Below are 26,693 nucleotides of genomic sequence, written 5' to 3'. Positions count from 1 at the left end.
CGACACTTGTTTCTGTGAGCACTTGAATATTGGTCTCCAGCAGATTTCTTTCTTGCTTATTTGTAGGAGGGCCTCAGGAATTGCTGAAGTGAAGGGGCGATTTTTAAGAAAGGGAATTTATGTTGAAGTTTTATCGAATTTCTTTTATTTAATAAAGGATTCTTTAAGCCTAGACATTAATGTTATTTTTCATAAGTACCAATATGACACCTGTTATGATGAGAGCTCTGAAAAATTTGTTTCCTTTTAAATATAGCCAATTTAAAGGATCCATACTCTGGTCATTGATGAGTAGGATCATATATTAATTTCAAATAGTGACTCAGATCAATAAGCATTTTATTATGGCTTAACCAAAGAAGCAGGAGAAGTCTCACAAGTTAGTGTATAGCCCTCCCAAGATCTAGAGAGTTCACTTCTAGTATTAGTCTAACAAGCAATGAAGGTTGAGATGATAAAGGCCCCATAAGGACTGAGAACACTTATGACAAACTTCCCTAATTGCTGGTACAGCCAGACAAATGGAGTACTGCTTATGACTTCATGATTTCATGTCTTGGAAACCCAGCCAATTCCTTGGGCCACCAGATGCACCCCAGTAAATGAACGTTCCTGAAGGCAGAGACCAGCGAGAATGTTTTCACTGGACAGAAAGTTAAGCTCTCAGGATATAAAAGAAAGAATGAAAAACTTCATCTGTTCATAAAGGACCCACAATAAAGTTTGTCTAAATGATGCCAGTTTGGTAAGAACCGTTAACTCACCTTTTTGTGAGATTGGCTCCAAGGGCCGACTTAGAGGGCCTATGCCTGTGTTCTGCCTTACGGTTCTTGCTCCTTATGGCAAACAACACAAGGGACGGAGACAAAGAAAAACTGTGACCATCTCTGGGAGGTAAAGGATTCCCAAGAGCTGCTCATCCAAGGAACTAGCTCCAGTAATATCTTCTCCTGCTTATCTAAATTCAACAGAGATAAAATGGGCTCTTAACACTTTCCCTTCCAGCAGACTTGGCAGGCAGAGATCTGGGAGGCTGACATGGAAAGAAAGAACTCTTACCTTCTGCAGGCCTTCGTCAGATGTCCCAGGACCTCTCATCTGCAGAAGACTTAGGGAGGGAAGCAGGGAACAGCCAGCCTCCTACCTGTCTCACCAACTGTTTGGAAGGATGAAATTTCCTTTCAACTACTTTTGAGTTCTGTGGCTGGACTCAGAATAAAATTAACACAAGACAGATTAGCAAGAGAAAAAGAAAGAAATTTTAATTCACATACATGGAGGTCTCATAGAAATGGAACCTAAGAAGTGAACAAAGCAGACCGTTTTTATACTTTGAGAGAAAGGAGAAATGAATTTGTGAGGAATTGACAGAATAAAGAAACTTAGGCTTTGGGTACCTAGTTAGTGAAGAATAGAGTTTGGGTCTGGAGTAGTAAATTAAGAAGTAACAAGGTTCGTTTATATATGCTTATCAATCTGAATTCCCTGTCTTTGCCATAAGGTGTCCGTCTACCTCCAGATGCAAAGAGGGCACCTGTCACATGAGATGTATTTCCTGCTTTCAGGGAGACAGAAAGGAAGGTCAGAGTGTCCCTCTTCCTTGGCCACTTCTTAAGTAACTTTAATTCAAAACAATCAGTATGTCACTGAGGCACATTTTAGGATGTCCTACTCTGGACCCCAATAGCATCAAGTATACTGGACACCACCCATCTGCATCTTTTGATAACTCTGGAGAATATGATCGAATCCCTTATTTATTGAAAAATAGAAGTATCTTTCCTTGGTTACTAACTCTTAAGAAAGCATAGCTATTTTAATTAAATGAAGAAAGAAATTGTACTAATTAAACAAACACATATGAACCTACCATTCAGAAGAAAAATATTATCATTTCCATTCTTTGTTTACAATCTTCAGTCTCTATAAAAAGAAAAAAAAACTCATTATAAATTCTCCGGGCAAATACTACAATAAATTTCTCTATATTCTCTCATTACTCTTTAAACTACATGGGAATCAATCAATACATAAATATAGTATTGATCTATATCCTTTAGAAGCACATATACATTTTATCAAGCAGTTTGTATTGTTCCTGCAACTGGCATTTTATTTTTCATTCAAAATTATGTTGATTTAGATTATTTGATTGAACTGTTGTTTAATATTCCATTATATTTTATCTATCCATTTTTCTTGATATACACACCCCTCTTTGTGGACATTTTGTTCAATTTCTTTCTTCCTAAATTTCATTCTGTATTCACTTGTGTTCTTTAGATTCCAAATGGATATTCCTCAGTTATGCTTATAAGTATTCAGTTTCACCACCGCATCTCAGAGGCAATTGACCTCAAACCAGCAACTTCAGTGACCCTAGAAAGACAGCCTCCTCTCCAGCTATTTTGATCTTCTTTAATTATCAGCTCCCTACAGTTCCCACCTGCTTGGATATTTTGTGTGATGGCACCTACTTATGCTCAAACATATTAAACATTTTGAAATGTTTGGCTCCTGAAGTGGGTCTTGAGAGCTTACTGTGCCTGAAGAGAAATGGAAGAACCTCCTAAAGCCACCAGAAGTTGTGCTTAGTCATTTGGGTTTGGCCATCTCCTTACCACCCCTACCCATGCCTGACATCAAAGACAGGACTCCATATTTACAGAGAGTAGAAGGAAACCTACCAATTTACTATTGGAAGAAGGGGTGTAGATTAAGGAGGAAGACAACTTTGAATGAAATGTTAACATCATCTTGGTCTAGGGAGCCACGTCCTGTGCCATAAGCAATGCATTGAATCACAAGCAACCAATCTTTGATAGAATCAGCTTATCAAGATTCAGCCATTTTCTTTTTGTATAAACAACACCAACTGTGTGATTTATACTGAGGAATGCTGTTGGTGGTAAAGGCTTCTAAAATTCCCTCTGCAAATTCAGCCACCAACTTGAGAGACATTTATTCTCAAACTTTTCAAAGATATGTTGCCATCTATTAGAATGAAAACTGTGTTTCCTTCATGGGGATCTCCTCCTGTCTGTGAAGTGGTCTTTGTAGAGGAATGCATGTGTTCATAGGTGCAGAAACACTGTGAGGCCATGCCTCAAACCTGTTGGATGCAAACATCTGCAGTTTAATAGAGAGAAGTCTGAAGTGGTGAAGTAAGCAGAAGGTGAATTTTGTATCTGGAGTCCTTACCTTTTCGTAATCTCCTAGACCTGGTCCAATACCCTGGAAGGAATGGACACACACTGAGGACTTTCTATGACTCTTCTACCTTGTTATATATACGGTATAGTGTCCTATGGCACCTTTAACAAATTTCCAAAAACCTGGCAATTTAAGATGAGGGAAATTTATTCTGGAACCATCTGGGGGCCAGAAATCTGATATTAATATCGCTGGGACAAAATCAAGATGTTGGCAGGGCCGAGCTCTCTCCAGATGCTCTAGTGAAGCCCCTTCTTGCGTATTATGTGCACAATGGGATAGTAATATTACTTGCTTCATAAGGTTGGAAGGATGAAAAAATAAGTTAATATAAGTTGAAGCTATATAAAATTTCTGGTAGGAGAGCAACACCTAATATGTAGGTAATACCAATATTATTTGGATAAGAACAGTGTCCAATCTGAAGTAATATCCAAATGAATATGCTTTTCAAGAATTACTGTCAAGTGTGTCCAAAGCCTAAAGCAATCCATGGGACATTCAGTTCCGAGGATAAGTGCCTCATAGCAAAAGCACAACTATTGAGGCAGAATTTAAAAATTATGCCAGTTGTGCTCTGTCCACAGGAGAGGCCTCAGGATACTTTTTGTGAATAATTATCTGAGTGGGTTTCTTTAGTCACATTTTCCCAAGAAATGTAATCACACACTGGGGAAGGAAGGAAGGAAAAATGAAAAGGAGGGGGGTAGACAAAATACCAATATTATAAGTTCTATGCATTTCATTCATTTAACCAACTCTGGTCCTGAACGACAGAATTTAAGGGAGGACTTGGGCTAATATTCATTTAAGATTTGGGGACCTTCTGGAGGAGAGAGTCTCAAGACCCAGAAAGGTCTTCCCTGAGAGTGAATTGAAAATAGTTTGTGAAAGACCATCTGAAGGGCAGGCTCTGATGGTGGGTCACTCAGTAACCAGAGTAAGAGTTGATCCTTGGTGTCTCTGCTTTCCTAAAAGATGGGTTGCAGTAACACCTTTGGAAATCAGTGCTTTGAATCCTCTGGGTTCAGAGGAATTTTCTTGGGAAGCTTTCCTTTGCCTAAGTCACCCGCCAATTTCTTCCAGGCCTGCTCCCTCATGCCGGGGCTCCTTTTGCCAGAGATAAGATTTTTTACTCTTATTCCAAGACAGGAAGGTTAAGCTGAAGCCTGTGATGGTGGGGGGCAGTAAAGTGATGGAACGAGAACAATGTCATGAAAACTCTGGAACCTTTATAGAACCATGAAGGGGCAAAGCAGCCAATGGCTTTTCTTCAGTAGAGGAACCAGTTTTCTAACCTGAGAGAATCTGCAGGTTTCCACAGATCTTAGAAACTTGGCAGCTGGATGTGGATACATTTAGATCTGGGAGAGAAAAGTCAGCCTGTGTTGAATTTGAAACACTTCCAATGGTTGCTTCTTCCCTGTCATAAGACAGCTTATTTGGAGCCTGATGGTGTAGCGAGCCGTCAGCCTGAAGCTGGCAAGAGTTAGCTACCAGCTGTTTTCACTTCACACCAAGATTCGGAGAGTGGCTAGGATCTACTGAAAAGATTTCACACTTCCCTTTCTTGGTGAGCATTCCTCAGTTTTTCCTCAAGGGACAGCTGGCACTGCTGGGATGGAAAAACAGATTGTCTATGTGATGTGCAGAGCTCAGATGATGTTGGTGGGTGGGGGTGGAGGAGCGTCCCAGGTGCCAGGAGTCTAAGTGGTGACATGCCACATTTAGTAGGCTGCCAGCATGTGCATATTTTGTTTAATCAGCGGTTTTGTAAGTCACAGCATACGCTTTGTCACGTCTTGTTGTTTTATTGGTAAGCTACTATGTTTTTAGTGAAATCTTACGTCTTCTCTGAGTGAGATTTGCTTATCAGCAGCAGCTCAGCACCACATGTCATGCCCAGACTTTCCTGTACACGCCTCCCATCCCCTTGCTCCAGCACCTTGTCTCTTGCTATCCTGCAAATACAGATTCCTCTTTGAGCTTCCCTATGGGAATGGAGTAGGGGAATGGGCCAGAGAAACTCAGGAACCAAGAGTGAAAAACATTTGTCCAGAATCAGGAATGCAGCCTGTTAAATTCTGGTAAGAAAGGCAGTGGAAGCCAGAGGCTCACAATGGAGTGGGTAACAAAGACTTAGCAAAATCTGGGGGCAGAATCTAGACAGAGATAGAGAAGAGACCAAGGATACCACCTGCAAGAATAGCACCTGAGGCTGAATTGAAAAGTTTCTGAGTAGGGGTCCTTGTCTGTGCTCCTAGGTTGTCGGGTCCCCAGAAGTATTTGACCACCAAATGAGGTGACACTGCCCAGTTCACCAAAATTAGCTGTCATCCCACTTGACTCTTTGGAACCCAAGTTTTTATGAAGTTCCCTACTTGGCTTATTCTGGGAATTCCCAAGAGGATGCCTGCATATGCCCCAGGAGGGGTCTCCTGGGTCTTCAAAAATATTCCAACCAATGTAAAACTTTATGAAAGTCAGAGCTATAAGTAAGGGTTTCGTGCTTTTTTCTCTTCTGAAAAATTTAGTCTAAGATGATACTGTGGCTTTCTCAAAGGGAGGAACATAAATGAAGAGGCAGAAGCTTGTCCTTTTTCTAACCTTCACTACAATCAAGATACTTAACTGTATCACAAGTCTCTCTCTCTAAAAAAACTCTCCTTCTCTTCTCCTTCATCCTTAAACCTTTGCTATCACTAATCTGTTCTCTATCACTATAATTGGGTTATTTCATGAATGATTTATAAATAGAATCAACTAGTATGTACCTTTTGATATTGGATTTTTCACTTGCATTATTTCCTAGAGGTTTTCCAAATACCTGTCTTTATCAATGTTTGCTCCCTTTTCTTGCTGAATAGTGCTTGTGGTGTGGACAAAAGGTAGTTTGTTAAACCATTCACATACTAAAGGGCATTTGGATGGTATCCAGTTTTGTGCTATTACAAATAAACCTGCAATAAACTTTTCTTTACAAGTTTCTATGTGAAAATATATTTTTTAAAATTTCTCTTAGATATTTGTTTAGCAGTGCTCAGAGCGGAATCTACAGCATTAAATAGCTACATTAGAGAAGAAGATAGATCTCAAATCAACAATCAAGGTTGTTACCAAAAATCTAAACTAAACACAATAGCTGGAGAATAAAGGAAATGATCCAGATAAGAGCAAAAATCAGTAATTAATATTCTGATAGAAACACAGCTTAAAAATTTTATAAACTCCTACACCTCTCAAGAGAGGAATACACATTCTTTTCAAGCGCACATACACATGTACCAATATCAACCATATTCTGAACCATAAAACAAATCTCGATAAATTTAAGTATTCAAATCATACAAAATATGTTTTTGCACCTTAGCTGCAAGCAGAACAGTAATTGAAGCCATCCAACCAAAGATAACTCTTTAAGATGGTCCATAAGATTGACGAAACCTCTGACCCAACTGAAGAAAAAGAGTGATATCCCAATGGCTAATACCAATAATGGGAACAGAGCCAGCACTACAAATCCAAGAGACCTTGAAAGGCACTGGAAATGTTATAGGTAACTTCACATCAACAAATATGGCAATTCATATGAAATAGACAAGTTCCTTGAAAGACACAAACCAAAAAGCTCATTCAAGCCTTCCCATAAAGAAAAATTTGCAAAGAAACTACTTCACTAGTGAATGCTACCAGATATTTCAGGAAGAATTAATGCCAATTCTATGTAAATTCTTTCAATAAATAGAAGATAAAAGAATATTCTCCAGCACATTTTATAAAGTCAACATTATCCTGATATGAAAACCAGAAAAAATACATGAAAAAACTAAACAAAAATACTCATCATGAACAGAACTATAAAATGTCCTACAAAATTTTTAATATATTGAATAAAGAAATATATTAAAGAATAAACCATGACCAAGGATTATTTACCTCAGAAATATAGGTTGTTTTATCACTCAAAAGCATCAGTATAATTCACCATACTAATAGAATATAAAAGAAAATTACATCTGGATATTATCATTTTAAAGGAGCAAATACTCCAACTGTAATCCAGAATTACAAGGTTTTCTCTAGAATTCCTCCTTATCTTATTTGTAATTACATTCTCCCAAAGAGAGAAAACTGGCTCTGATTACCTACAGTATATTTACTTATGTATTTACCCAACTCCAGTATTTATATAGAGTATTTTCAGATTGTTATTCTAGATCTTTGTGAGAAACAAACTTACCTACTAGAGTACAGTGTGTGCAGTTCTTTTTTGTCATTAGTGTGTATAAGTATCTGGCCAAAATATTATTTTCCAAAGCCACTTAAACCAGCTCATTTTCCCTACCCTCCTACTATGGTTATTTTGTTTATTGTAAAGGAAGTTAGGTCCATTCGCTTTCATCTGCATTCTATCTTGGGTTCCTTACAATTTTATCAAAACATCATGTTGTATATCTTAAATGTATAACATTTTTATTTGTCAAATATGTGTCAATAAAGCTAAGGGAAAAAACAACGGAAAAAAAGGTCATTCAATGGGTAGTCTTTTGAGAAATAGTGTGAGAAACAATTTGATGTCCACACACAAAATAAATTAAGTCTGACCAAAACTCACATCTTATTCAAAAATGAACTCAAAATGGATTTCAGACCTAAACACAAAGTATAAAATTATAATAATTGAAAAAGAAAATATAGGAGATAATCTTGTAAGTTAAGCAAAGATTGAAAAAATAATACCAACTACATAAGTACAGAAATAGATAAGTTGTACTTGATAAAATGAAAAGCTTTTGCTCTTCCTGAGACCCTGTTTAGAATATGAAAGCCAAGCTACCAGCTGGGAGAAACTATTTCAAAAACATATATCCACAAAGTAATTTTATCTAGAATATATAAAGAACTCTTACGACTTGATAATAAGACAAACAACCCAGTACAAAATGGGCAAAAGATTTAAACAATTATTTACGCGAAAAGATATGTAGATGGAAAATTAGCACATGAAAAATTTCTCAACATCATTCATTATTAAGATAGGCAGATTAAATCACAATGAGAAGTAATTATGTGCTTCTAAGAATGGCTAAAATTAGAAAGCCTGACCATACTGAGAATGCTAAATATCTGGAACTCTCAAACACTGCTGGTGGTGATGTAGATAATATTATGACTTCAGAAAATGTGTGGCAGGTTTTAAAACATTAGCGATATGCCTGTTGTGCAGCACAGGTATTCCACTCCTAGCTATCTACCCAGGATAGATGAAAGCATTTGTCTCTACAAAAATTTGTACACTAACATTCACAGCAGCTCTATTTATAATACACAAAACTGAAAATCACCCAACTGTCTATCAATAGAAGACTAAATTATGCCATACCCACACAATAGAATTTACTCAACAATGAAAATAAATGAAGTGTTGAAACAAACAATAATATGAGTGAATCTTGAAATAAAATTGCTTAGTATACGAAACCAGGGAGGAAAGCATGCCATGTATTATTCTACTTATATACCATTGAAGAAAATGCAAGTTAAACTTATCTATAGTGCCTGAAAACAGATCAGTGGTTACCGTGGATTCGGGGGAATGGAGAAGTTGAGGGTGAGAAGTAGGGGTGGGAGAGGAAACCTTCATGGTGATGGCTGTATTTATTATAGGGGTTATTTTGATGGTGTCATTGGGTGTATCTGTAAGTCAAGACATCAATATTTAAATGCACTTTAAATATGTACCCTTGACTGCACTTCAGATATACCTTGAAATAGCTGAAAAGTAAAAACAAACAAAACATAAAAGTTATTCATTGGATCAAAGTTTCACTGGGAGGCTCGAGCACCAGGTCCGGACAGCAAGAAAGGAACCAGGAAAGTCTGGCGGCTAAAAGCAAAATCATGTAGTTAGAGCAAGTTGATGGTGAAGCTCCCTGTGAGCCACAACCATTGAACCCTCTCTGCCAGCACTACAGGGACCCCAGCTCCATACACACTGGGAATGATCTCTAATTGCTTCTTCCTCTTTGTGCCACCACCTGGCTGGGCGTCTCATTGTCATACCTCCATCACAATGGAGGATATCCTAGCCTCCAGACAACTGGAAGGTGGAGGATATCTGTCACCTTTGCTTCTGTACTGGGAGCTGTGACCCTGCCTCTCGCCATGACCCACACCAAGGGGTGTCCCTCGACACAAAGGACGCACTCTCATTCTGAGTAGCCAAGAGGGGAAAAAGACAAATTTCTCCCTGAGCATTCACATCAGTCATCGTTTCTGAAGGATTAGGAGCCCTCGAATCCCAGGTGTCTCTCTGATTCACTCCTGTGTATACAGCATTCTGCATCATGCAAGCCTTCCTCTCTACTTGCTTAGGGACACAGCTCAGCTACCCAGTTCTGACCCTTGTGTTATTACAACCCTGCATTTTCATTTGCAAGATGTGTTTCCTCTGTCCCCTGTGATGTGCAACTGTGGCAGACATTTAATCTTAGAGGATGCAGGAGTAGATTAAACTTTATTTTTTCTCCTGATATCTTTCTCTAACCCACTCTCTATTTAGAAGCAGCTTGCTCCTGCTTCTAATTTTCCCCAGCACTAAACTGTGTGCTCAGCCAGCTCACACCCTAGTGGTAGTTTGTTTAATCCTCCCGTAGTTACCTAAAAGCCTATTCTTTGGAACAGTGGGTTTTTGTTTGTTTGCTTTCTTTTCTTTTGTTTGTTGTTTTTGATGTTGTTGTTGTAGAGTCTCTAGTTTATTATGAAAGGGTTCTTCCAGTATGCACACAGGAACCAAACTTACCAGTTTATCCTTCCCACTCTGACTCTCAAAGCCATACCAGCAACAACAGAGTTCCTTCATGTTGCTTAGAAGAACCGCAAAACTTTTGAGGTAAAAACGTTATCTACGCACCCTGTGTTTATGACTTTATACATACTCTGGGGCAGTGTGATAAAGTTCTCAACACAGCAGTCTATCCAGATAAGGTCATCAACCAAATGCATTTTCCCAGGGCTAAGAGAGAATCTCACTACACATGAGGGTACTGAAACCCAAACTCCAAAAGCCAGAGCTAGGGTCCAGGGCACTGGTTCTTCTACGGCACCAGCAGGACACATCAGAAGGACTGGGAGGCTTTCAACACTACACCTATAGGACCTCACTCGGAGTCAGAGGGTTTGAGGACACCCGGGCAGTCAGACGGCTCTGCCCCGTGATCAGTTGCAGAAGAATGAGTGCTCAGAGAGCAGGGACACAGGAGGTCGTGGTCATTCCTTGTCTTCCTTTTTTCCCAGTTGTATATAACCAGATATATACGAAAACACACAGTTCGCTTTTATTTATAATCAAATGGGTTCTATACTTTCAAGTGCCTAATTCCCACTTGAAAACTTCGTACTGGATGCTGGTGGCAAGCCGAGATATTAGTTTTCTCTGCATTAAATCCCACACTGGGCTTCAGGAGATAGATTATAAGAGAAAATAAGTCACTAGCATCCCCCTTTGCCATGAGACCAGTAGCTCTGGTCTGCCAGGTATTGATAAAATAAGAGAAGGCAGCAAATCCATGGGGCAAAATCTTATGGGAGAGATGCCTGGCTGAAATACCAGCGCACACCCAGAGGAAGACTGGCGATCTTCAAAATTTTGGCTGCTATTTACAATAAGAAATATATGTTATATTTCAACACTTTTCATTCGTATGAATGCTGAAAATCAAAATTAAAATGTCACAAAACACTATTTACCCGCTTTATGTAATATACTGTGGAGTTTTCTATTCTATTCTCCTTGTGTTTTTCAAATATGTTAGTTATTACCCACTAACTTGATTTAATAATTTCAGACACCAGTAAGTTGCAAGCCATGATTTGAAAAGCGGTGCTTTCAACGATTAATAAAACTGAATTAACGTAGTGATCTATTAACAGGTATTTCTCCCAAGTAGGAATACACAAACATGCCCACAAAAACCTATGACCAAATGCCTGATGAGCTGCAAAACCTTTTACTTTCCTTCATTTTGGTGCATTTGCACACAGAGTCAGAGAACAGCCCTGCAGTAAAGAAACTTGCTTAACTTTGCATAACAGTGTTTCCTGAACTTAACCATGGAACAAGCATTTCCAAAATATTTGCAGACAGCAAAGTGAAACAAATCTAGGACTAGCTCTTGAAAGAGTGTTTGAAGGAGTGAGATTCGGGGAAATTTTGCCTGAGACATGAAGTAGAAATCCATAAATAAATGCAAGTGCCAAGCATGCTCATAATTGTAGCACAGACCTATGCAGCTGGGGTGCAATGGTCCCCCCGAGGTGCACTCCAAAAACTACTTGGGAAGGGTAGACAAATGTGGTTTGGTGGTGTCACTGGGTAGACGTGCGTTGTAACAAAATAGCTTCAACGGAGGAGGTCAAAGGAAGACCCGGACCAGCAATCTCAGTCCCACCTTAGTAAGCAAAGAATCGCCAACTACCACTTTAAGCTTAAGCACATAGCAAAGTTTATTTAAGCATAGGTACACTGTAAAAGAGGGAGTGAGAGAAAGAGAGAGAGAGCGCGAGAGCAGGCTGTTTCTGTGAATTGAAAGCAGCATTCTTGTACAGGTTTAAGGGTGCTTTTAAGGAGCATTCTGCAGGGAGGCGGGGGTGAGTGACAGGGGATCATTATTTGATTGAAGGTCCTGATCCATGTAACAGGTTTACCGCTGTGCATGCTCTCAGCCTTAAATTGCTAAGAAATGCCCACGGGGTGTGGGGTGGGGCAAAACCACATGGAGATTTTATTATAATGATGGTATAATGAGTTTGGGTTTACTATAGGTCATACACCTGTCTGGTCTGGGCATGTGAAGCCCAGAGAAGTTCCCTTCTGTTACAGTGCCCCTCTAAATGAGGATAAGCTGACCACCACACGACCCTAGTTTTGTCTGTTCTGGGCAGGGTCAGGAGAGAGCCACCGGATGGTTGGGTGCGACTCAATGACTTCTTGTCTTTCTTGCCACTGCTACCTCCTTGCTGCTAATGACTGACTGACTACCTAACATTGGTAGGAGGTTTGGAGGTGGAGAGAGAAGAACCCTGTTAAAAGTAAAAGGGGTGAATCACTAAGGTACATTCAGGGATATTAGGATACTAGAGTCACTTGGTTTACAGGTCTCTTATCCAGATGTTCTCTGCGTCTGCGATTGCTATCAAATTCTTTTGTCTCCTGAACACTAGATGGAAGGTAAAATCAATGACAGAGGCACCACCAGAGACACAGGAACCTGTGGGGGTGTACTGATCCAACTGGAGAAAAGGTTTTGTTCTCTTCTTTGGCTCCCAGTGACTGGCATCTATCAGGACAGGTTAAATCCTGATCAGGACAAGTTAAATACATCATTCTTGACGCAGAGGAGGGCTGAATACATACCATAAGAGTAGTGAATACAACAGCCAGCTGGACAACTCCTGCAAGTCTGGAGGCAGTCCAAGGTCAGAAGCAGATGTGGTGTGTGGGGCAACATCCAAGGAAGGAATCTAGGTCTGAAAACAAGCCAAGGTCAAAACAAGAGGCTGAGACAATGAAGTCTTGTTTGCTGCAGTAAACATCTGTTGGGCTCCCTCCTCTAAGAACTAGGTCTCATCCACAGGTCCTACTTAAGTGGTGAGTGAAGTTCCCATAATAACACCAAGTGACTCAAATTCCTTGCCCCAGTTGATTGGCCTGGTGTGAATAACCAGGCCTAGCTAGATGAAACAGATATTCTCCTGAAAATGAATTTGTTCACCATGAATATAGTTAATCTTTTGAGTCTCTGCAGTGAAGGTTTGGAAGAACTCTAATGAGTTAACCATGTTTGATCATGCTGCATGTACCCAAAAGGCAAGGAAACTGACTGGATCAAAGAGAATGACCCAAACCCAGTGAATTAAAGAAAGAAAATGAAGGAGAGCATATCTTCACTTTCTGACATTTTTCTTCCTTTTTCTAGGCCTTCGTGAGACTTGGTTGTGCCCTAAATTTGGGTGCATTGAGATAAGGCCATATCCTTCTAAAAACATCCCCTTTTGTTTGAGTGAGTAATAATGTATGTCAGCATCTTATACGCGACTAGCCTAAACTTATACGCAAAGAAGCCAACCTAAAAGAAGCCTGTGCCCTATCTCAGTCAAGGCCCCTTTGAGCTATTAGTGACCCAATAGAGTATGAACTGTGGAAGAGGAAATTGCAGAGAATTCAGGTATTGGATATGACACAAAGTTTCTCATACAAGTTTCATGCATTGGGGGATCATACACAAATTGGAGAACCCCCACTTTATTATACCCAAACTGAGGTGGACTAGTTTCTAGAGAGAGAAAATAAGAGCTAACAATTACTAGCAGGGAGCGACTTTTTTATCAAGTGTTTCAGGAGAAGAAGAGCTCTGGACAGCCTGAAAGGCACTAAATGATGGAGGGTTCAGTGGGGTAGAATGGAAGCAGGGGGAGGAAAGTTAGAAACAGCTTTTGTAGTTCTGTTCTAGACTTCTAGATGGAAAGCTTCATGAGAGTTTACCAGGGGAAGAAAATTTATGATGTGGTTGAGGACACAAACTGGTCAGCCATAAAAACTATGAATTTAGCAAATGATCCCCTGTGATCAGTATCTCGGGAACTTAAGTATGACCATAGGTACAGTAGACAATGTTGATTGACTTGACAACAGCTATTCTTACATATAGTGGTGTATATCTATTAATCCCATATGCCTAATTTATCCCTCCACCCCCTTTAGTAACCAAAAGTCTGTTTTCTGTGAATCTGTTTCTGTTTTGTAAATAAATTGATTTGTATTTTTTGTTAGATTCCACATATAAATGATATATTATATGTCTTTCTCTGCCTACTTCACTTGGTATGATAATCTCTTGATCTATCCATGTTGTTACAAATGGCAATATTTCATTCTTTTTTATGGATGATTAATATTCCGCTGTGCATGTGTGTGTGTGTGTGTGTATGTATAAATATGTGTGTGTGTGTGTGTGTATATATATATATATATATATATATATATATATATATGACATCTTCCTTATTCATTCATCTCTTTTTGGATGCTTAGGTTGCTTCTACATGTTGGCTATTGTAAATAGTGTTGCTATGAACATTGGTGTGCATGTGTCTTTTCATATTAGAGTTTTTGTCTTTTCCAGACAGATGCCCAAGAGTAGGATTGCTAGATCATATGGTAACTCTATTTTTAGTTTTCTAAAGACCTCTATATTGTTCTACATAGTGGCTGCACCAATTTACATTCCTATCAACAGTGTAGGAGGGTTCCCTTTTCTCCACACCTTCTCCAGCATTTATTATTTATAAACTCTTTAATGACAGCCATTCTGACCTGTGTGAGGCACTACTTCATTGTAGTATTGATTTGCTTTTCTCTAATAATTAGCGATGGTGATCCTCTTTTCACGTGCCTATTGGCCATCTGAATGTCTTCTTTGGAGAAATGTCTATGTAGATCTTCTGCCCATTTTTTATTGGTTTGTTTGGTTTTTGTTATTCAGTTGACTGTGCTGTTCATATATTTTGGAAATTAAGCCCTTGTGGGTCACATCATTTGCAAATGTGTCTTCCTAGTCCATAGGTTGCTTTTTCATTTTGTTGATGGTATCCTTTGTTGTGCAAAAGATTATAAGTTTGATTAGGTCCAATTTGTTTATTTTTGCTTTTATTTATTTATTTATTTTGCCTTGTGAGACCGACCTAAGAAAACATTGCTAAGATTCATGTCAGAGAATGTTTTACCTAAGTTCTCTTCTAGCAGTTTTCTGGTGTCATAACTTATATTTAAGGCTTTAAGCCATTTTGAGTTTACTTTTGTGTATGGTTTGAGGGAGTGTTCTAACTTCATTGATTTACATGAGGCTGTCCAGCTTTCCCAGCACCACTTGCTGAAGAGACTGTCTTTTCTCCATTGTACATTCTTGCTTCCTGTGTGGAAGATTAATTGACTGTAGGTGTGTGGGTATATTTCTGGGCTCTCTATTTTGATCCTTTGATCTATATGCCTATTTTTGTGCCAGTACTACACTGTTTTGATTGCTATAGCTTTGTAGTATTGTCTGAAGTGTGGAGGGTTATGCCTCCAGCTTTGTTCTCTTTCCTCAGGATTGCTTTGGCAATTCTGGTTATTTTGTGGTTCCATACAAATTTTAAGGTTATGTGTTCTAGTTCTGTGGAAAATGTCATGGGTAATTTTACAGGTATTCCATTAAATCTGTAGATTGCTTTGGATAGTATGGTCATTGTAACAATATTAATTCTTCCAATCCAAGAGCATGGAATATCTTTCCACTCTGAGTCATCTTCAGTTTCCTTTATCAACGTTTTATAGTTCTCAGCGTACAAGTCTTTCACCTCCTTGGTCACATTTATTCCTAAGTATTTTTTTGATGAGTATTAAAAGGAATTGTTTCTTTTCTTATTCTTTCTGATATTTCATTGTTATTGTAAAGAAATGAAACACAGTCCTGTATGCTAATCATGTATGCTGCTACCTTGCCGAATTCATTTATCAGTTCTAATAGTTTTTGGCTGGAGTCTTTTGTGTTTTCTATATAGAGTATCATGTCATCTGCATTTAATGACAATTTTACCTTTACCCTTCCGATTTGGCTACCTTTTATTTATTTTTTCTTGTCTAATTGCCGTTGCTAGTACTTCCAATACTATGTTGGATAGAATTAGTAAGAGTGGTCAACCTTGTCTTCTTCCAGGTTTTAGAAGGAAAGCTTTCCACATCTCGTCATTGAGTATTATGTTGGCTGTGGGTTTATCATAAATAGCTTTTATTATGTTGAGATGTGCTCCCTCTATACACACTTTGTTTAGAGTTTTTTTTTTTTATCATAAGTGAATGCTGAATAAGTTTTTTAACGTTTTTATTGGAGTATAACTGACTTACAATGTTGTGTTCGTTTCTGCTGTATAACAAAGTGAATCAGCTATACGTATACATATATCCCCATATCTCCTCCCTCTTGCATCTCCCTTCCACCCTCCCTATCCCACCCCTCTAGGTGGTCACAAAGCATGGAGCTGATCTCCCTGTGCTATATGGCTGCTTCCCAGTAGCTATCTGTTTTACATTTGGTAGTGCATATATGTCAATGCCACTCTCTCACTTCGTCCCAGCTTACCCTTCCCCTTCCCCATATCCTCAAGTCCATTCTCTATGTCTGTGTCTTTATTCCTGTCCTGTCCCTAGATTCTTCAGAAACATGGGGCTTTTTTTTTTTTTTAGATTCCATAGGGATGCTGAATTTTGTCACATGCTTTTTCTGCATCTATTGAAGCAATCATGTGTTACTTGGCCCCTCTTTGCTTGATATTGTGTATCACATTGATTGACTTGCCTATATTGAAACATCCTTGTGACCCTGGGATGAATTCAACTTGATCATGGTATATGATCTTTTTTATGTGTTCTTGGATTTGGTTTGCTAATATTTTGTTGAGAAGTTTTGCATGTATATTCATGAAGGATATTGGCTTGTAGTTTCCTTTCTTGGTAGTGTCTTTGTCTGGTTTTGGTATCAGGGTGGGCGATTCTCTCTTTTTTTTAATTTATAAGGTGTAGGTTGTTACTTCTCCTCTTTTGTCTCTTATTTTGTTAATTTAGATCCTCTCTCTTTTCTTCATGGTGAGACTGGGCCAAGATTTGTTAATTTTGTTTACCCTTTCAAAGAAGCTACTCTTGGTTTTATTGATTTTTTTCCTTTTTTTTGTCTCTATTATATTTATTTCATCTCTAATCTTATTATTTTCTTCCTTCTGCTGAATTTAGGCTTTTTTTGTTCTTCTTTTTCTAATTCTTTTAGATGGTAGGGTAGGTTGTTTATTTGAGATTTTTCTTGTTTTTTGAGGAAAGCCTGTAGCGCTAGGAACCTCCCTTTAACAACTGCTTCATCTGCATCCCATAGATTTGGTATGACTGTGTTTTCGTTGTCATTTGTCTCAAGCTATTTTTTAATTTCCTCTTTGACATCATAGTTGAGCCATTTGTATCCTAGTAGCATGTTGTTTAGTCTCCATGTAATCATTTTTTTCCTCATTTCTCTTTATGTGCTTGATTTCTATTTTCATGCTGTTGTGATCAAAAAAGAGGCTTGAAATAATTTCTAACTTCTTAAATTTGCTGATGATTGTTTTGTTTCCTAGTGTGTGGTCTATCCTAGAGAATGTTCCATGTGCACCTGAAAAGAATGTGTATACTGTGTGGGTTTGGATTTAATATCCTGAAAAGATAAGTCTAACTGTTCTGTTTTTGTCATTTAGGATCTCTGTTTCCTTATTGATTTTCCATCTGGAAGGTCTGTCCATCAGTGTGAGTGGGGTGTTAAATTCTTCGACTATCATGGTATTCCCATCAATTTCTCCCTTTACATCTGTTAGTAGTTATTTTATGTACTTAGGTGCTCCTATATTGGGTGCACATATGTTAACAAATGTAATATCCTCTTCTTGTATTGATCCTTCTATCATTATATAGTGTCCTTCTTTGTCTTTCTTTATGGTCTTTTTATTAAAGTCTATTTTGTCTGTTAGGAGTATTGCTACCCCTGCTTTCTTGTCATTTCCATTTGCATGAATTTTTTCCCACCACTTCAGTTTCAATCTATATGTATCATTTGCCCTAAAGTGGTTGTCTTGTAGATAGCAAACTGTAGGTTCTTGTTTTATTAGCCAACCTGCCACTCTATGTCTTTTGATTGGAGCATTTAGTCCATTGACATTTAAGTTAATTATTGTTAAGTATGATTTTATTGCCATTTTAAACCTTGTCTTCCAGTTGATTTTGTATTTCTTCTTTGGTCCTTTCCTTTTCTTTTTGTTTCTCATTTTGTGAATTGATGCTTTTATTTTGTATTATATGTATGTTCTCTTCTTTTTTCTTTTTTGTTTTTGTGAACCTATTGTATGTTTTTGATTTGTGGTTACCTGTTTTTCAAGTGTATTAACCCATTACTATGTCTACTTGCTTTAGACTTGTAGTCATATAGACTCAAAAATATTCTTTAAAAATAATCTACATTTTCTTCCCCCACACACCATTTTATGATTTGGATGTCCTCTTTCACATCTTCATGTTTATCCTTTTGCGGTTCATTGTTGTTATCATTGTTTTCACAAATTTTTTCTTATTTTTTTTAAATCTATGTACTGGCTTAATTAAGTGATTTACTTTACAATTTTGATATTCTCTTTCCCCTAGATTCCTACTTCTTTTTTATAAAGACCTCTCAATATTTCTTTTAGGAATATTTAGTTTAGTATTGCTGTATTATTTTAGTTTTTGCTTTTCTGAGAAATCGTTTATCTCTCCTATACTGAAAAATTTTCTTTATGGTAGAGTATCCTAGGTTTCAGGTTTTCCCTTTCTGGATTTCAAGTACATCTTGCCACTTTCTTCTTGCCTACAACGTTTTTGTAGAGAAATGAATTGATAGCCTTATGTGGGTTCCCTTATAATTAATTATTTATTTTTCTCTGCTGCCTTTAGAATCCTCTCTTTATCTTTAAATTTTGTCATTTTAAGTAGAATATGTTTTGATGTAGATCTATTATGTTCATATTGTTTAGGACCCTCTGTGCATCCTGTACCTGGATATCTGTTTGCTTTTCTAGCTTTGGGAATTTTTCATCCATACTTTCTTCAAATATATTATCAATCCCCTTTTCTCATTCTTCTCCTTTTGGGATCCCTATTATGCATAGATTGGCGTGCTTTACATTATATCATAGGTCTCATATACGGCTTTCATTCTTTTTTTTTTTTTTTTTCTTTCATTTGTCTATTTGTCTGCTGTTGTGATTCGGTGATTTCCGTTATTCTATTTTCCAGGTCACTCATTCATTCTCGCATTATTTATTTTTCTAATTATGCCTTTAGCTCAGCTTGGTCTTGGCAAGTGAGTTTCCTAATTTTAAGTGGTTCATCTTTAAGTTTCTAGTTCCTTTTTACAGTGGTCTCCCTTTATACTGATTGCTTTTCTTAATTCCTTTAGTGTTTTTATTACCTCCTTCGTGAACTCAAGATCTAGTAGAATGGAAAGGTCCCGTTCACTGTTTGTTCTTTCAGGACTTCTCTTGTTCTTCTAATTGAGAGTGGTTCCTCTCCTTCTTCATTTTACTTATATTTACTTATATTTCTCTGACTCTCTGTGGTCTTGAAGGGCTAATGTTAAGTGGGAGCATCCCTGTGTAGCCTGCATGAGTCTCATATTTTTGGTGCAAGGGTTGTTTGTTTTAGATGGATGCCTCCATACCTTTCCTCAGTGTGTGCTGGGCAGATTGCCTAGATAAGGGGTGTGATTGTGGTTGTGGTGACCAGAGCCTGCACTTGACATTGAGCAGGTCTCCTCTTTGCTCTGTGGTTGTCACAGCCCTGTTGGGACATGGTCTGCTCCCCAGTTGTTGGATAGAAACCCCCATATCCATTTCCAAGCTTTAGTGTGAGGTAGGCAGGACTGGAGCACTCCTGCTGGGAGAGGAGTCACTTAGTATTCCTCTGCAGGAGCTGTCCACCAGGAAGTGTGGTCTGTGGTGTCACCTGTCACCCTTGGTGTGGCCTCACAAAAGACTGTTGATGGCATTGCCCTTGGCCCAGCCTCAACCACGGGAATGCAGGCAATCATCCTGGGTGTGCCTCAGGGCTTGTGCTCACAAAGCTACCAGCGCAGATCCACAGGCGCACATCCACTGAAATCTGGCTCTGGGACCGCAGGAGTCACATCTGAAACCAAAAGGCATGGTTCTCCAAATACTGCTTAAAGACTTCTGGTGGACTACTAATTCTGCTTAACTGAGCAAATAAGTGTAGGGTCATTTGTGGTATAGTCTGATGGTACTAGACGAATAATTACCCAGTTAAATACTTCCTGGATCTGTAACTCAGAATGTTAATGATAAATGCTTTGCCAAACACTTTTTGCTTTATGTCATGTATTATAGAGTGTTAGAGCTAAGTGTCATTATAGATCATTTAATCCCAATGGGAAATCACGTAAAACAGATACCAGGAAGAGAGTTCAAGGGTTTAGCTCACAGCAAAGATTTGGGGACTAGTGGAAAATAGGAATAAGTATTAATAAAGCTAAAGGTAGAAAAACATAGATAGGGGGAAGTGTTTTCAATAACTGCCAGTATTTGCAAATCACCTTCCTGGGCTGGAAAGGGCATTAATAGGCTGTCTCTCTTAAAAAACGAGGGGCAGCATAGACACATAGCTAAGAAGAGGTATAGCAGAAATTAAAATCCAGTTTACCAACTTCCAGTCCATTTCCTTTTCCACTTTATACCCATTGTTGAGCTAAAGCTGTACAAATGATGGTAAAGGTCATAAATCGGTGAGTTACAAAATCAGACCAACCCTGGAAAGACCCCAAGGCTTCCCACATCAACCTGTTGATGTGATCAAAATCCCATCTGCTTGAGAACTTAAATCCTCTTGAAGCTGAAAGCCAAGAGTTTTCCCTCATGCTCAAGTCATTCAGCCCTCCTGGCAACACAGTGCTGAGAGATACGGAAAAGGACCTTATTTCCTTAAGGGAATGTTATTTTTTCTTATTAAACCATTGAGTCCATCTTGTGGTTCTTAGGGGGAAAGATTGTTTACATTTTGTGTTTGATTTTTCGTTTCTGTCTTTTCGGAACTTTTGATAGAAAAATGGCACAAAGGACACTTCCCTAGAGGGGACAATGTTTACGTGTCTCCCTTTCTGTCTTCCGGCTCTCCCATGAGAGTGACCCTCCCCTAGGGAATGTTATCACTTTTAATTTAGTTACAAGTAGACGAATTGATAGTAGTTTGGTATTTTTTCCTCTTTTCTTAGCTTAGGAAAAATATGTGCGCTTCCTTGGTGACGCAGTGGTGGAGAGTCCGCCTGCTGATGCAGGAGACGTGGGTTCGTGCCCCGGTCTGGGAAGATCCCACATGTCGCAGAGCGGCTGGGCCCATGAGACATGGCCACTGAACCTGCACATCCGGAGCCTGTGCTCCGCAATGGGAGAGACCACAACAGTGAGAGGCCACGTACCACACACACACAAAAAAAGTCAATTTTTGAAAAATAGGTCAAAAATTCAGCAATGCCCTCTTCTCATTCCTTCTACCCCATGAATCCAGCCCTCTCCACCAATGTGAGTGACTTTAAAGACAATGGCTAATGAATACGTGGTTTTGCTCTGAGAGAGGAAGAAGAAAGGAGCAGTGCACTTATTGACTATGGATCAGGCTGGGGCTGCTGCCATTGCCTTCATTCATCAAATTGGGATGAAATGCTACAGAACTGCCTTCACTCATTTAGTTTTCCCAGGATTGGGGAACATGGTCACTGACACAGCCCAGAGCCTTGGGTGAGCTCTTATATTCCTTTGCAAGACACACCCATATTTAGAGCGAAGAGACAGATGGAAGTTTCAGTTACCCACCTTAAGGTGTTGGAGGGCAGGATGCTTGTCAATTTAACTATGACAGTTTTACCACAAGAAAGAAATGTGAAAATTCTGTCATTATCAAAAATGAGTTCATATTTCACAATTGTCCTCCAAAGGCATACTTTATTAATCAAGACCTTATTACAATTGACTCACTAGGATAGATTGTTATATCTTTTCAGAGTCTTTTAATCTAAATGGTATCTTTTCCCACAACACTGTGTTTCTCAGGAATTCAAGAAGCATGGGCCATTCTGTGTTTCTGATTGCTATTATTTACTTTTTCTCAAATAATTGTTTTACTGTAGCAAGATTACTTCTCAACTCATGCTATCTATATTTCCATGAAATATTGGTTTTTCACACTTGAATTTCCACTGAGCTCTAAATATAGTTATGGCTTTGCATTTAAATATTTTTCGTGAAGTAAGTTCTTTTTCCTTTGTAACAAAAGAATCTGTTGGTTGTCCTATCCTGCCTGTTAGATTATTTGTGTGTTCTACTGACTTTTGGATTCTGAGGACATGAATCAATTACAAGCTCAGTTGCATTGACTGCATCTCACACAAACTGGCCTATAAAAACCACTTGAGAGTCAGGGTCTGCAGAGAATTCCAGCTTAACGTATTCCCAGACTGACCAAAATAAACCTGAGCCACTTAGCATGTACCTCATCCTTGCCAAAATTGCCAACTCAGAAGTAAACATGACTAAGGAATTTTTCTCAGTATCCCCACATGAAGCTGATCACCCTTCCAAGTAGAATGCAAAAATAAGTGACCCTTCTTCTACAGCTAAATGACAGTTTGCGAGGCAGTTGTCAGTAGCCCAGGGGAGTGAGCACCTTGATGAAGTAGAGATCTAACTTACATGCAATGTAGGATCAGGTCTACAATTTCATCCATCTCTTGCTCTTACCCTTGCTTAACCCTCTCTCATTCTTCCTTTGATTCTGCATCATTTGACTCTAGTCCTCCTAGGCTTGAAATTCCTCCATTGCCTCTTATTATATCACATTATTATTACCCATCAAGGAAGTTCCATCTCTCAGAAGATCAGCAAGGCAAGTTTCCACATTTCATTTTCCTTAAGATTTTGGCTCATCTATTGAGTTGTGAGATGATTATGAAGTTGCTTTAAACCTAGCTACCATGTAGAAGAGGCAACACTGAACCACCGTCTCCTCTTACTTTCATTTCCTTCTCTGACCTCACTTATCTGTGACACTTGTCATCCCCATACTCACCTCCACTTATCATCCAACATTTATTTAATTCTACTGAACAATTTAAAAGAAATACATGTGTATGCCTACAGGAGTGAGCACTTGAGACATCAACCAGAAGAAATACTCCAGTAGATGTGCCCCTTAAAAGTTAATACCACATTTTGTGCCACAGTTGCCTATCAGGGAAGAGTTGGGGAAAGAATAAACTTCACCTGTTCCTGGAAAAAGGGCTGACCTGTTAATGAGAAACAGGCAATATCTGTGGCAATTCCCAGGCTTTGCTGGGAAGAGACTCCTCCCCATGGCGGGAATCTCCTTGAACCAAAGCCAGGCCCTTCCCATGACCCCTGTCCTGGCTCCCCGATCCTGCTATTCATTTCAGTGCCCCTCCCTCAAATCCTCTTATAAAAACCCAGTCTTTTCTGCCCCGACAAACCAGTGCAGATCCCTTGCAAGAGAAGTAAGTAGGTGCTGAGACAAGATGACACCCCTGACAGGGGTTTCACCTCACATATTTCAGGGAAGGTATACAAGGATCCCTGTCCTCAGAGAATGCAGGAGCTCTGAGAGCAGGCAAAGGCAGTCCTGGGAGGCCCCAGGTGTAGTAGGATATATAGATTTTCAGATTCTTTCCAGAACTATGGAAGGGGATGGAAGCCATCAAGATGGATTTATTCCTAAAGAACTAGACAGAGGAAAAGACAAGAGGTACAACAGGGGGTTTCTCATAGTCTCTCTCTGACCACCCTTTTTTTAGTTCTCTGGTTGTCTCCGCACATCACAGACAAAATGATGTCTTCCATGGGCGCCCCCAGCCTGTCCTGGATGCTGCTCTCCTGCCTGATGCTCCTGTCTCAAGTCCAAGGTGAGACTTTTCTGCCTCTAGCACTGGGTTCCCAGTGTTTGCTCAGGGCCAAGAAGAGGAGGAAAGCTCCTGTGTGCCTCCCGTGGTAATGGTACATCCCCACACAACAACACTGCCTGCAATTCCTGCATCATCACCCTTCCTTCTGGGTGACTAGTGGTGGGAGGTACCACAGTGGTCCAGTAACAGTGGGATGAGATGATTCTCAATTTTCAGTAGAGTCTAATTTATGTGGGTATATTAAGGAGGGAAAGCATAGAGTGTCAGTAATGAGATGAGTAGAAGGAGAATGACTGGAGGATCCAGTGTAGAAACAGTCAGCCAAGACGAGGAGAAGGCTTGGACTTTTGAATAAGGCAGATGAATAAAAAGAAAACAGACCATCTCCCAATTACTAGGTCTACTTTATGATTAAGAAAAACTCCTGGAAATATTGGCACTGGTGACAGGCAGTCAGGAGTTTGGTGTCACTGCCTCAAGCTGTGGCACCACAGATATTCCTCAAGGTCACCTCCCCACTCCAATCCCCTCTCTCTATTTTGCCCCATCCCTCTCCTTTATTTCTTCCTCGCCAGGGGAAGATTCCCAGAAGAAACTGCCCTCTGCACGGATCAGCTGTCCGAGAGGCTCCATGGCCTATGCGTCCTACTGCTATGCCTTGTTTACAACACCTAAAACCTGGATGAATGCAAACGTGAGTGCTGGGATTTGCAGTTCGGGCTGGTAAGGAGAAGCAAATTAGAGACAGGGTTTGGGGGCTGGGAGTTCCATTCTCTAGAGTTTCTTGAGGGTGGGAATGAGCACCTCATCTTTTGCAAACACAACCCCTTCTCACCTACCTTGTCCCTGCCCTTCCCTCAGTGAGGGTCTCAAGCTCCTCCCCAGTCTCTCCCTTCTCCACACAGATGGCTTGCCAGAAGAGATCCTCAGGAGAACTTGTGTCTGTGCTCAGTGGGGCTGAGGGATCCTTCGTGGCCGCCCTGGTCAAGAACAACTTGAAAACTGTCTCAGACGTCTGGATTGGGCTCCATGACCCCACAGAGGTACACTTACATCCTCTCTAGTCTGTTACCTCCCAGGATGCTATGGCCACCCAGGCCTGCTCGCTGTCCCCTGTGCCTGCCTAGGAAATAACGTAGAGATCCCTAGAGCTTGGAGGTCAAGGGGGTAATTGGAGAATGGAGGGCCTTGAGACCAGCTGCAGAGCTGAGTTCTGTGCAGGTCTCCAGTCTCCAGCTAAGGTTAATCTGCCTCTTGTCAAGCTTTTACACAGTTCACACACCACGTCTTGATTCAGTTTGCTGTGCATCCCTGAGTCTGTACATGCTGCCCTTAGCAAGTGCTAAATGAGTATTTAGGATTGATGCATTTTTCCCTTATAAAACATATGTTGTCTTGGAGGTTCAGAGGGTAATCACAAATGCACCACCAAATGTAGTTCACACAGTGTCAAGTTACTCTGAGGGCTTCTATTCGTCTTTGTGATTATTGACTTTTGAATTTGCCAATAGAAGCAAAGAGTTAGGGATTGTTTCCCAGAGGAGAGCTGTTGGGCCTCACCTGGTAGAGCAGAACTAATTCCATGATGCTGGGGAGGGTAGCAGGTGTTCCAGCTGAGGGAATCGTGCCAGGAGACCTCTAAAGGCCTTTCCACTTCACCTGACTCCATCCTCTGCTCTATAGGGCTCTGAGCCCAATGGCAGTGGATGGGAGTGGAGTAGCACTGATGTGCTCAATTACGTTGCCTGGGAGACAGATCCCTCCACCAGCTCATCCCCTGGCTATTGTGGGAGCCTGTCCAGAAGCTCAGGTAGGAAACAGAGGAGGTCACTTCTTTCCAGCCTTTTCCATCCCCTCATCCCCTATTTCTGGGTCTGGTCTTCAGAGAATCCCCCTGGGATGGAACTGCTCATCTGTTCCCATCCCCTCTCACCTCTCCTTTCTTTCTCTCTCTTTCCCCTGGAGTGGGACCCTGGTGAATTTGAGGGAGAGCGTTTGAGTCCTAGGCCAGAAGCTGGGATGTGTCCCCATTGGTTTCTCACCAGCCTCATTCACTTGAGCTCTTCTGTCTCTTCAGACTTTCTGAAGTGGAGAGATTATAACTGTTCTGTGAACTTACCCTATGTCTGCAAGTTCAAGGGCTAAGTCAGATGGGAAGTCACTAGCCTGAGTCTGGTGTGCAGCTCATCATGGACTTGGAACCAAGAGTGAAGACCTATCCCGGAAAGGGGAATCCTCCCCACACCCCCAACCTGACCCCCTCATTCTGGCCTTCCCTGTCTCTCAGCCTCATTTCAGGCATTTGTGTGTGTGTGTGTGTGTGTGTGTGTGTGTGTGTGTGTGTGTATGCATAGCATGGCCTGAGGTCTTGTAGAACAGTAATAAATATCTTATTCCAAACTTACCTGCTTCTGTGCTCTTGTCTTATAACAAGGCTCTGAGGAAGAAGTTTGTATGGGAAGAATCTAGGGGTGGCCTCTGTCAAGTTTCATCCAATTTCCTTGGAAAATGACTGAATGTACATTCCCACCAGTGTATTTGTGATGAGTATGTAGGTCCTGTTCCCTTAGGAATTGGGTTGTGTTATACAAAGGCATTGCTTCCCCACACACTATACTGCCCATTCCTCCTGATGGTATGACACAAGCAGCCTTCGTGTGGTCCCATGCTATTTATTATAGAATGCACTTCTGAAATCATTTGCTGTGAAGGATCATGAAGGATCTATTCCTTTTCTTTAATGTGAGATCCACCTTGGATCATGACTTCTATAAAATATAGTCAAGAATAAATTACTTGGACTGACATGCAGATCATTGGCAGTAGTCACTGTTTTAAGAAAGAAGCAAACTGTAGGTAAGGCACTCCATGATCCCAAACTTTACTACAAAGCAACGGTAATGAAAAGAA

At 40.0% G+C, this 26,693-nt stretch overlaps 1 protein-coding gene across 1 annotated transcript in view; it reads left to right on the top strand.

Annotated features, from left to right (window-relative positions):
- LOC132598234 (lithostathine-like) overlaps positions 1–25,935 on the top strand; it is a 44,856-nt gene extending 18,921 nt beyond the window's left edge. Inside the window, exons 2-6 of the mRNA XM_060309521.1 lie at positions 23,676–23,783; positions 24,359–24,477; positions 24,689–24,826; positions 25,467–25,593; positions 25,861–25,935. Coding sequence (XP_060165504.1) covers positions 23,708–23,783; positions 24,359–24,477; positions 24,689–24,826; positions 25,467–25,593; positions 25,861–25,928 — 528 coding nt within the window. The 5' untranslated portion in view covers positions 23,676–23,707 and the 3' untranslated portion in view covers positions 25,929–25,935. The remainder of the gene's footprint in view (positions 1–23,675; positions 23,784–24,358; positions 24,478–24,688; positions 24,827–25,466; positions 25,594–25,860) is intronic.
- The last annotated feature ends 758 nt before the right edge of the window (positions 25,936–26,693 follow it).

Source organism: Globicephala melas, chromosome 12 (genome assembly GCF_963455315.2).
Source record: "Globicephala melas chromosome 12, mGloMel1.2, whole genome shotgun sequence".
In the NCBI taxonomy this organism is placed as follows: domain Eukaryota; kingdom Metazoa; phylum Chordata; class Mammalia; order Artiodactyla; family Delphinidae; genus Globicephala; species Globicephala melas.
The sequence above is the reverse complement of the archived record's forward strand: the minus strand, read 5'-3'. Positions and strand labels throughout refer to the sequence as shown.